This window comes from Branchiostoma belcheri, unplaced genomic scaffold (assembly GCF_001625305.1).
Source record: "Branchiostoma belcheri isolate BF01 breed outbred unplaced genomic scaffold, Haploidv18h27 scaffold110, whole genome shotgun sequence".
Taxonomy (NCBI): Eukaryota; Metazoa; Chordata; class Leptocardii; order Amphioxiformes; family Branchiostomatidae; genus Branchiostoma; species Branchiostoma belcheri.
This window is the reverse complement of record NW_017802492.1, coordinates 171,632-184,601: the sequence shown is the minus strand read 5'-3', so window position 1 is coordinate 184,601 and position 12,970 is coordinate 171,632. Positions and strand designations below refer to the sequence as shown.

At 40.1% G+C, this 12,970-nt stretch overlaps 1 protein-coding gene across 1 annotated transcript in view; it reads right to left on the bottom strand.

Annotated features, from left to right (window-relative positions):
* Positions 1–9,145: 9,145 nt before the first annotated feature.
* The window catches only part of LOC109487220 (sphingosine kinase 2-like), a 10,803-nt gene continuing 6,978 nt past the window's right edge, over positions 9,146–12,970 (bottom strand). The window contains exons 5-6 of the mRNA XM_019791209.1: positions 11,000–11,115; positions 9,146–10,653 (exon numbers count right to left, since the gene is read on the bottom strand). Of these exons, the coding sequence (XP_019646768.1) occupies positions 9,339–10,653; positions 11,000–11,115 (1,431 nt within the window). The 3' untranslated portion in view covers positions 9,146–9,338. The remainder of the gene's footprint in view (positions 10,654–10,999; positions 11,116–12,970) is intronic.

Below are 12,970 nucleotides of genomic sequence, written 5' to 3'. Positions count from 1 at the left end.
TTTTCCGCCCGCTCGTATCACAAGAAATACATCTCACACATGATATCACATGTACATAAGATATCACAATACATTGGTTCTAAAATCTGTATTGGTTGGGGAAAGAACATAATATATGGAACATTGTTAATGTCACTGGCAAAAGAAGAGAACAGCCAACAGTGAACAGACATGTAGAATATCATAACCAAATAACAATCACACTTGATATCACAATCCAAATAACAACATAATATGCATCTCATATTGACATTCATCAAATTACAACTAGATACAAAAACATCAGAGCCAACGACAACACAAATGGAAATGCATTTCAAAATTGACAAGCAGATCAAGCTTGTATATTAGGCCACACCAATTTAATTTCTTGGTTAACGGATTTTTAAAGAAAAATGATGGAGCGGGCGGGCGAAAAAATTATAAAAATAAAAACAGGCCTAGGCATCCTATTATGGCCCAAAATGGTAAGATAGGAGCCATAAAGTCAACACACCAGGCTGGTTCAAAATTGAAGCAATGAATTTTGAACTTTTAATGATACCACTGCCTTGAAAGATGGAATAACTGTAACAAGTAGGATGAAAAGGACTGTTTTCAACTGTTCAGGGCAAAATATGAGCATTTTGCAGTTGATTCTGAATTTTTATTTTTATTTGCAAATCAGAAAAAAATGAAGCGGCGAATCCGTTAACCAAGAAATTAAATTGGTGTGGCCTTAGTACACAAATAAAACAGTAATTAGGCACTAGTGTAAACAGCATTTCTAAATCTAAGGTAATTAAGCAAGTTAAGTAAGACTGCTTTGCAAAGACTTGCAACATAACAATTTACATCAAGTGAAAAATCCATCTCAAAAGTACAATTTGTAATAAACAGCAGTTCATATGATGACTTTTCCCACTGGCACATCCATCTGAAAACATGTTGTCATAAAATATGTGGTCAAACACTGAACTGCTTGAACTGGGGACAACCAAAAAGGTACATGTAAAGTACACTATATATATAAATAATATGTTGACATGAAATGTGAGTACTACATGCATGGTTCTAAAATCACACATGATGGGTAAAATATTAAAAAAGTTTTGACTTTTACAATACAATAACACATGATAATTGATTCATATATAATTTCTAAAAAGTCCAGCAATAAAAGACATTTTCAAAATTTCATTTTAACAATCATTGCACACATGCAATTATTTTTAGTAAGATTTCAACAACTTAGGAAGCAGTTGAAGTTTTCAATTAAGAAATTGGTTAATGAAACAAGAGTCATCCTGACGCCAGTGACTTTGTAACAACTTCAGTAACAGCAACAGTACTCTCATCTGCCGAATAAACATACGGGTACGTTTATTTTTTTGGGCCGGAACATCCACCCAGTACGTTCTTATTTTGCACAGTACGTTTATTATGTTTTTGAAAACCAGTAATTTTTTTCAACTTCGTGTTAAAAAAATTGACAAATCATCGACGTGAAGACGTTTATAAACGCGTATTGTAGCGAGAAACTTGTCATTTTCGGACCGGTTTTTGCAATCACCGGGTGCATAAATTCGTCTGAATGTTCTATTGTCATGGGTGGTGCTTTTCAAAATACGAAATATTAAATGCTCTTTTTTTTTTGTCTATTTAAATTCCTAATTGCAAATAACAGTTAAAGATTTGTGCATATATCAGTAAGGGCGCATTTTAGTACAAGAGACACAGGTTACCCGTCAATTTTGGTAATTTTCCGGGGGGTACGTTTATTCCGGGGGTATGTTTATTTGATTTTGAAGATTTGTCCGGGGGGGTACGTTTATTCCGGGGGGTATGTTTATTCGGCAGATGAGAGTAGGCATACAAATGATCATATTCAAGTAATACTATCATGAAAGTTCATGTGTGTTGGTAGTTACATGTTTAAAGTTAAAACCTTTGATCCAACACAAAGAAAGCTCTAGGTGAGAGATTTCTTTGTGTTGGTTAAAAGTTTTAACTTTAAACAATATTCAAGTAATATTGGCTCGGTCATCAATTTGTCTAAAGTTTACAAAACAAATAAAAATTACAATCTCAGATATGTTCCCAAAAACAACTACATGTATTTACATAACTACGGTACCATACCAAGTATTGATGGTCTGTCATCAGCTTATCTAAGGCAGAGCTCGAAATACTGGGTGCATGTGCAACTTAGTGCACCCAAAATTGGAGCTGTTCACCCAATTTTTTCTGCGGGTGCACTGATGCCCCTGAATATTTCTGTAGGTATTTTTGTACATATCAAATGTATGATAGTACACAGGATATTCTAGGCAAATAAGTCAGAAAAACAATAAAATCTTTGTTGTAATACTTGTTTAAGCCTTTGTTTTAAAATGGTGCACTTAAAGAAAAAAAAATGTGCACCTAATTTTTTAGGATGGGTGCACCAGATGGGTGCACCATCTTTAACGTTGCGATAGACCACGTCATGGGGAGAACTGTGGAGCAGTGCAACTGCGGTGTCAGCTTTGGTGATCTCACCGTCACAGACCTGGATTTTGCGGATGACGTGGCAATCCTGGCCGAGGTACTCGAAGTCCTCCAACTTGCCCTACAGGCCATGGACACGGAAACTCAACCGCTTGGGTTGATGGTCAGTTGGGAAAAGACCAAGGTACAGTGCCTTAGTGACTTCGAGGCCCCCCGCCCGGGTCCTGTGATCAACGCCCGTCAGGTTGAATCTGTAGAGCGGTTCTCGTACCTCGGCGGCACAATCACCTCTGACTGTAGGAGCGACGCCGATATCCATCTCCGCATCGGCCGTGCCTCCGCTGCGATGGCTAGTCTGGATAGCGTCTGGAGCAACCGGAAGCTCTCACTGCAGACCAAACTTAGGCTATATAACAGCTTGGTACTATCCATCCTCATGTACAACTCTGAGACGTGGACGTTAACAGCCACCCATGAACTCCGTGTCAACGCCTTCGACACCAGATGCCTTAGAAGACTGCTCGGCATCAGGTGGTTTGATCGAGTTTCCAACGCCACCCTGCGTGACATCACCAAACAGCCTCCCCTGACCAGTAAGATACGACTGGCCAGGCTCCGGCTCTTTGGCCATATTGCTAGGGCGGTGCCCCTCCTGGAGCCTGCTGCTCTACTGAGAGAGCCGGCCCCCACTACATGGTCCCGTCCCAGAGGCCGCCCACGACGAACCTGGTGCGACCAACTGAAGGATGACCTTCTGACTGTCTCCCTCAACCTCGACACTGCGTGGGAGGCAGCCCAGGACAGAACCACCTGGAGATCCATATGCCGAGGCGCTACGCTTCCTTCGGAAGCAAGCGGGCTTGAGTGAGTGAGAGTGAGTGCACCAGTGCACCAATTCCCAAAAATTAATTTCGAGCCCTGTCTAAGGTTTACACGACAGATAAAAAACATTTTAATCTCAGACTTTACCAAAGTCAAGTTCGAGAGTCTTTTTTTACCGCTCAACAACTGGTTAACATGCATAGAAAAGTCCTGAACTGTTCTAGACCAAAACACCGCTTATGTTGGATTCTTGGTGTCTTTTCTACCTACAAATTTACCTTCCTGAGCACTGTGTGACTTATATCATAAATTATTAACCCTGGATATGATCTTTGATACATATTAAAAACAACTCTGTTACCGCCCCCCTCCCCACTCGAAAATATTACCGGTCGTCTGTCTCCCCTCCTTCCAAATCTATCATCTATCACCTTGTCCATGTGTCATCCTCTTCACAAACGGTACTATCGTGCCCCCTCTGTATGCTATCGGCCTCGGAACACTTTTGTTTTACATTGCAACGCATAGAATTTCATCAAAACACAAAGGACAACAACAAACCATGTTTCAAGCAAGGCTGTTCGGGTCAGGACACATAAAAGCGCCCCTCAGCGGATTATTTACAAAGTGCACCTCTTAAGATTGGTGTAGTTTTTCTATTTCAGGATCATTAATTTCACCCTCATTGAATTGATTGACCCATGCTCAAAGAATTGGTGTGGGTACGGTGCAAAAAAAATGAAAGCGCCTTTTTATCTTCCTTACTGGACCACACAAAAGCGCCCCCATCGGTTGCTTAACTTGGTGCAGCGTTAACTCGTGGGGGACAGTTGCCGCAACTTATTTTCGAAATTCTGTCTTTTTGCTTCATTCACCTCAGAGGAAATTTACCTACAATAGTCAAGAGAGTATCTACGACGATTTAAAGTACAACTTACCACCAAAGCGGACATGGCGCGTCTTCCTGGGCGGAATTTTTACCCAGCTCGTTCTTCCCGTCCATGCACACTCGCTCGCCATCTTGGAAAGGAAGGCGTGTTTCACGCACAGGTGCTGTGCCACCTGTAAATCACGAGCAAAATTAGCATTCGATAATCAAGTTAACATATAGATTAATGATAGGCCAATAGGAAATCACCACACATGCAGGCCAGAAAAATAAGATGTCTTAATTATGGCTTTAATCTTACGAATTCGCAATTCTCAATTTTTTATCCTCATCCAGAGGCCTCGAGGAAAACACACGTTAGTAATTTTCCTATAACGTTAAATAATATTCTTTTACCCATTTAACTTCTGATTGCGATAGGAACATTTTCTAGCTAGTAGTATATGACATTACAGTTATTGCGACAATTGCCTTTAGGGATTCCAATACGTCAAAAATAACTCGGTACAACAAGAGTAAATTTCACGCAAAATGCATGTAGATATGAAATATTTCATTTGTGTACTTCGATCTTTGAGTGTTTATTTCTCTTTATCGACGATTGTTAAACTGAAAATCCAATTCTTCCCATATCATAGTATCAACGATAAGATCACAAAGTTACAAAATATAGCCGAATATAACCGAAACGTCCGATAGGCTTTAGCTGAGCATTGATTCAATTATATAAAGGAGGACCAATCAACACAGCGGATTTCGTCTTATAACGAGGCTCAAAAATATGCAACATTAAGTCCAGGTGCCGCATTACGTCATTCAATGTAGTTACGCAATCCTCCAGGCGAACTGTGTAGATATGCTGGGTTAAATATAGGCAGAAATGGGTGTAAACTTTGGCGTTTAAAGTAAAAAATAACGCAAGAAATTACAGACCTAGCTGTTGCAATATTTTCTATATGATCCATTCTTCACGTCTAGTTGTTTTCTGGACGGTTAGAACTGATAGTAAGAACAAAATCAAGGAAAATATGTTTGGTAACGAAAAATTAAACATACATCAATAAAACGCATAAACTTTACGTTCCAGTTTTTCCACCAAACCCTTTCTAGAAGTGTAATAATTCATACCTGATGTTTCCATCCCTGGCGAAAGTTTACTCCCTCCCGTTTTAGTTACTAGTAATTGGAAACTGTGATGCAGCCACAGCCGCCATAATATCATGATCAATTCATCACACGTAGCAATGAGGGCCTCTAGCAGTTCGCGGAATTATTGCAGGTACTTGAGGAGATTTTTTACGTGCAATAATTTTACCGACTGCTAGAAGTCGCTTTTTATACATGGCGCAGAGGGTCATAAACCGATGTATCCTTGATGCTGATTGGTTCTCATAATGTCTACGTTTTTGAGTCGTCGAGTCTGATTGGATAGTAAAGAGAAACAATTATGACGTCTACCTCTTTGACCAAATATGGACAACATACTCAAAGCTATAAAGCCGCTTCACTTTTCATGTAAACAACTGAAGTTACCATGGATTTTCGGACGAACGGGACTATTTTAGGCAATTATTTTCCCCCAGATAAGCTACTGAGTCGTAAGAACTGCCTCTACAAAGAAAAGGAGCCGATTTATGAGGCTAGGGGAGGTAAAAATGCTCGGCAACCACGTAATATTCTTACGAACGGGGGAGGGGGGCATTGTGTGGGGATAGCTTTCAGCACCAAGGACAGGGATAGCTTCAGTTTGAACCTTCATGACTACAAACTGAATATTAATACACCGACTGCAATATACGAAGGAAATCAATTTGTGTTTTTTTTCAGTGTCGATCTCAATATCATATGAGTGGAAACAGAGCCTCTGCCAGGCGTATAACTATGGCAATCCCCAAGCTGTTACGATTTTGCCTTCCACCATGCATCTGCTTGGTTTACATTGAATATACATTCATATGGTAACTAGAGTTCCCCGACCTCATACCTTTGCCAAATAATGTTAATCTTTATGACTGACAATTTGTAGATTATTCCCCCTGATTGTGCAAATAGAATTCATGAATTATATCAATTTATCATATTCTCAACCAAAAGACAGTCTTGTATTAACAAACAAGTATGAAATTCCAGGCAGTTATCATTACAGAATTATAACATTTTTTCATTAATTATGCAAATCAAGTCTTCATTTACATAATCGATATCTGCCTGTGTTTATCTCGTTCTGAATTGCCGATGTCACAAGCTTCAATAGTCCTATGATGGAATGCAGCTGATTTATAGAATTTCCCCATAAATTATGCAAATTACATCCATATTTGCATAATTGTCACATATTAAGCATCATGAAAGCTACCTGCATACCAAAAATCAGCGGAGGCAACCCGGCCATACGATATGTAAACAAACATGGCCGCGTTTTGTAGTGATTTCTTGTTCCCTGGGCCACGTATGTTATGGTCAAAATACAGCAAATTGGGATGTATAAGTCTAGAATAAATCTTAATCTAAGTACATTTCACTGCTCTTCTGTGATCGCGCTAAACAAACATAATGCGTTACGACATGTATATAAACATGGCGACTGGCCGGGTTGCCTCCGCCGATTGCAGGTTCATTATTTCGTGATTCCTTGTTCCCTGTGCTGCATATAAGTTATGCCAAAATACATCAATTTGGGGGGTTATCTCATCAATGCAGCGTGTATTCCGGTAGATTTAATCCTCCTATATGTGTTTTCCGGTGCTTTCCGGTGTTTTCTGGTAAATAGGCAGACCGGCAGAACATGAAAATCCCAAACCGTTCTAATACCCTTCCGCGGAAGGATGTCTCCTTCCCCAGAGGTAATAACAACAATGACAAAAATTCAAACAAGTCATGCTACATGTACATGTATATATTCACAGAAAGCTAGAACCTTTCCAAAATCTCTGGACTGGTACATTCAGTGAGTTTTACAATATTATCTGCAAAGCAAACAAATATATTTTCTATTCTTCTATTTGTGTCTTCTATGTCAGCTATGAGAGACAAGAAAACATGTTACATTTCTCTAGAAACGTCTTTTCTACTCAAACACAAACATTATCAAAAGTTCATTCTATAATATGCCACACAGCAGCAATAACATCAAAATCACAAACCTTCAAGGCACATGATACAAACCAAACATTTTCTTTTTAAATCAATAATACCTACTTTGCATGATAGGTATAGAACAACAGGGTTTGTGTCTTACTCTGGTCTTTGAAATCACACTGTGTTACTTACAAGATATGTTTGTCTAAAACAGTACAGGATATGTCTATCTAACAATAATGCCACTGTACAACACATCTGTAGCAGAAGCCGGTACCTCATTGATGACTATCAGTCAAACTGTTCAAACAATCCCAACTTTATACCCAAGTTATGATATGTATTTTCGAAATTCTGTTGAGCATAACCACTTTGGTCCCAGCTTGAGGCCACACCAAGTTAATTTGTTAGATTTCGGATTCGCCTCTTCTCTTTCTCTTCTCTTTCTGATATGCAAAAAAAAAAAAGAATTCTGGTTCTGAATCAACTCAAATATGCTCATATTGTGCTCCCAGCAGTTGAAGAAAGTCCTTTTCTTCCTAGTTGTTTCAGTTTTACCATCTATCAATGCAGTGGTTTCATTAAAAGTTCAAGATTCATTGTTTTAATATTAACCCAGCCTTTTGTGTTGACTTCATCATAGCATTTGAGGCTATAATAGGCCTTAAGACCTGTTTTTGTTTTAATTTTTTTCCGCCCTGTCGCTTCATATTTTTTCCGAGAACCAACAAATTAAATTGGTGTGGCCTGATGTAGGCAGTAACAACAGACACATACATGTACTACTCTACATGTGTATAATCAGGACATTCTGTGGCTTTGTCCCTGTAAGTCCCTGATATGTACTGGTACAGAGACAGAACAAAACGATTACAGTACAACAATAGTACATTATAGTCCCAGCAGCATATAATCAGGAGGAAATAAACTTACAACATACTGGAAAATGTTAAACACTGGCCAAGTTCACAACTTATGTATAGGACAAAACAAAAACCTGTACTTTACAGCAAACAGTTCTGATATGGAAGGATTAAACAGGTATCACTGTGGTCACATCTAAACTGTGCTGTTCTCAAAAAACAAATTTCTAGCTAATGTTGCATAGCATATTTCAGGACTATTTCCTTGATTAAAACATTTCGCAGTGTTACCTGTCATTGAATAGCAAAAATAATTCAATTATATAATCATATATATTTATCTTGGAATAATTCAAATATATTGTATTTTGATATGTTCACCTGAGAAAAATATTATAGTGACAAGAAGTCATAAAGAATTTTAAAAGGAAAATAATCATATGCATAGATAAGCAACAATTTCAAAATATGTAAAAACATTACTGTGTTCAAGATATGTCATTGCATCTAGGAGAACAAAATCATAGAAGTTCATCTGTGTTGGGAGTAATCATAGTACATGACAATATATACACTGATGATGGCGACAGTGGTTGTTGAAAATTTGATTTTTGAGTACCCTTGTGTTGGAATAAACTTCAACATTGTACTATAGGAACAAATAAGATTTTGTTGAAGAGAATCAGTCACGTATAGACTAACAGTTGGTACAATATTCATCAATCAATGGTCTCGTGAGATCAATGCATACAGTGGATACCGGTATGTGTTTGCTACCTTTCAAAACAGTCACTGATTGACGAATATTTTACTGAGGCCACAGCAAGTAATTTTTATGCATGACATCAGCGCGCACTTCGATTTTTGCCAAAATTGGGCAAAGACGTCTGTTGCCATGCTGGAAATTAGATATTAAATATGAAGACAAGGCTCTGATGCAGTGATGTATTCCATTCCTTTTATATGTTCCCACTGAATCAAACCCATTTGTACATGTACAATGATTGAAAACTATCATTTTTCAAAGTTGTTTCAGTGACAAATGGATATTGTAATAGTTGACAGTAAACAGGTAGTATTTCTTCTCATATCATTCAAGGTTTATGATGTCAAAATTTGAAAATGCCTTTCTTTTTGCCACATTGCATTAGAGTTTGCAGAGGATGTCATCCATAAAATTTACTTCCTGTGGCCTAGCTGCCAAATAAGATTTTGTGTCACATCTCTATTGGCTTCCACATGAGTACCCGAGCTAGAGCATGATGTACTTGTGCCTGCAGCGGCCCGTACTCGATGACCTCACCGTCGGCTGTGATCAGACCCTTCTCCGCCCGCGGCTCCAGCCTGAACGCGTGGACGGCCACGACGTCCGTTCCCGGCTGGTCCACCTCGCCGATCCTGCCCTGCGACGCCTTGAGGGAGATGTTGGACATCTCGCTGCGCGTGGTGTTCATGGCGTACATCAGGAACATCATGCCGTCGTCCAGATTACTTGCTGGGGACATGTTGAAGCCTGTACTGATGTGAGGCACATTCAGACCCATCACCAGATTAAAGTTTCCCTCTATCGTGACCCAGCCATCCGGGAGGGGGTGTCCTAAGGGCGGCAGGAGGGTGTCCGAGGGGCCGTGACGCCGGGTCTGGCTGTCCGGGTTTGGCAGTGTGGCCTGCGTGGGAATGTCCGTGGACAGATCCATGGCAGACACGTCTATTGCAGAGTCCATGCTATCGCCTGATTGGCTATTGGCAGCGCTGTTGTTGGAATGGTCGTGTTGCTGTGGCCTGTGGCTATTTGTATTGCTGACCAGAGCATTTGGGGAATTAACATAAGGTGAGAAAACTTCGCTCGCTTGCGTTTCATCTTCTGTCCAATCGCTGGCTTGAATGTCGGCTACTGTGGCGTGCCCGTTGGCCATGTTCTCTTCCATCCTTTCTGAGGTAGGTACACCAGAATCCGTCTGCTCGTTGAACAGAGCCGCTTCTTTGGCGGCATCTACGCCGGGGGTTAGCGGCTCCAGATTGGAGTAGTAGCTCTGACTGACACTGGCGCTTCTCGGAGGAAGGTTTCTGGGAAGGGAACCCTCCATCATGCTAACGCTGCGGGTAAACTGCGCCGGACGCATGCTTCTCAAGTCTTCCCGCTCCCCGTTTTGCTTGGACAGGCTGCGGGGACGAGGGAGAGACTGCTTGAGCTTCTCTCGCTGCTTCCTCTTCTCCGTGATCTGGTGAACCAACGCTCTTCCGTCCACCCCCTTCACGGGTAGGTACGACACGTGCCCGGGGTACTTCCGCAAGTCGAACAACCGCTGCATCAGTCCGACGATAAAGCGTGCGTCACCAAGGTAGCGATATTTCTCACTCCCGATGTCGATATCGGAGATGAATCCCCAGCTGATATGTAAGAAGGAGAATATGCGGGAGGATTTGGTCTGTACCGAGACCAGGTCCATGGGGTAGCTGCTGCCGGAAACCACGCTTTTACACAGGACAAACGTGGAGTGGAGGACCTGGTCAGCCGACTCAAACGGCTCACTGCAAAAACAACAACAGGGCATGCGTTATTAACAAGTGGGAAAAGTAAAGAATCACAAAAATGTCAATCTAAAAATGATCGTCTCTGAGAGACACAAATCTGTCACAATAAAGCTTGTTTCTCTTACAGCTCGCGATCATCTTCTGGATGTTTCTGAGGCAATTTTGTCTTATTTCATCATTTCTAGTTGTCCTATGAACGAATCCCTGTGACTTCGTGACTTGTGGCAACTGATGTTACCGACAGCGCAAGCATTGTTGGGTTATCTTTCCCTGTTTGTAAGCAGTTCAGTTCAAAAACATTCTATGCCTCGATTCGAATGATGTACTAGTACTTTTTACTTACTCCAGTAGATAGTTGACAGAGCAGCAGAGGGCATTGCCAGTTCCCCCCGGGATCAGGCCGATGGGTATCTTGATGGCCTCTTCCCAGTCAGGACGGTCCATCAGGCCATTGATAACCTGGACATAAACAACAGATAATGTCATTAGTCAATTTAGTGTATGAACAACTATGAAAGAGGTGCTAGTCTAGTGTCACGGAAATGAAAAGAAACCTACAGTGGGTGTCACTGGAAGACAGACTATCGCAGAGTGGAACTCACTGTCACCAAGTACAGTAGGGGCATTGTCATGAGACTAAGCTTTAAACAATGTCTAGAGTTAGAAGTTCAAGGGTTTTAGGTGTAACAAGTTGATGTAATATCGCCACTTTTTTGTACCACTGCTCTGTATTAAGTTGAACTTTACTCATCAAATCCACATGACAACTGTGAGAACTTTGCTCTTTTGCTACCAGTGCTAACTCTAGATTTGAAAAGATAACTGAAACAGTCTTTTATAGATTCCCCTGGAAAAAGTACATCCTCATACATGTATCTGCTATTTTGTCTTGAACCCTTTAACTTAATTGTCCCCTGGACAACTCCCAATTTATGTTATCAATCAATAAAGCTTGCCAAACTAGTTAGCTTGCTAGCTAGGTAGTTGGTTTTGCAAACTCATTTCAGTCTTACTAATAGATGCCTTTCCCCTAGAGTTTTAACAAGGTGGTTGACAGTTGGTAGTTTTCAAATTGAATGAGTAAATAGTGTAATTAAATCTAATCTGCTCACCAAAAATAGCAAACACAATTATCCCACTCGAGTGACATCAAGTGAAATAACGACTGATCTATTTGACCTTGTTGTCTGGGTTTGTACAAGGTCTATCCCTTCAGGCTCAGTAACCAGCCGTTATAATTATCTGAGTTATTTTGGCAGTTATTTTGGCCTCGGGTTAACTTGTACACAAATGGTTGGAACTTAACAGCTGTCTCTTTACACCAATGCCCATCCAACCACAAAAATCTGTTATCTTCGCAAGAACTGTTCTGTAATTGGATCAAAGATTTCAGCATGCCTGCTTGAACAACAATGGGTAGCCTTGTGTCTTTACTATTTAATTTAGTTCAAACAAATCAAATTACCTTGGATACATGTACTACTAGTGTGTCAAGGACGATACATGTACAGCAGCCTTGGATATCTTTTTGTTGTCAAACAATAGAAGAATCATACAATAGGTCAAAAATATAGCAGCTATTAATCTTATGTATGTATGTATTCGTGTACTAGTATATATTTTCAACCTCTGTGAGTTTACTGTTTAGTACTCAACATTATCAACATTTCTCAGTTCAGTTTTTCACATCTGGCTATGGCACTTACGCCACTTACTAGTATACACTGGACAGGGTCTTTAGATACATTGTGAACTTATTAACTACAATTTTCACCACCACAATACCAGGCAGACGTCTAAACTGTACTTACCTTTCTTCAAAACCACTGCAGGGCAACACTCATCCCCATTCCGTGGGGTACACTGTTATAACTCACTTCCACAAAATATCATGCAACAGACTTCATTGAAAGGTTTTAAAGCAGCTCTTAAGAACATACAATCTTTACAGTCTGACATATGACCTCTGACCTCCACATGAATAACCGACCTTGACCGATCAATGACTTTTGAGTAACGGACAACGATTTTGATTTGTTCTCTATGGTTTTGTTTGAGATTCTAAGTAATCCCATGTATTTATTTTGTATAATTTGGTTACCTGAGTTATTTATGTTTTACATACAATTCTCTGTTACTTCTGTTTAAGTATTAACTTATGTTTTATTATTTCTGTAAACTGGGCCCCACTGAAAATCAACTTGTCAAAGCTGAGTTGGGCTACCCAGGTGTGTGAAAATGAAATAAGTAAAAATTAAAAAAATAAAATTGAACTGTAATTGCCAACACAAAAAATTGGACTCGCCAACATTTT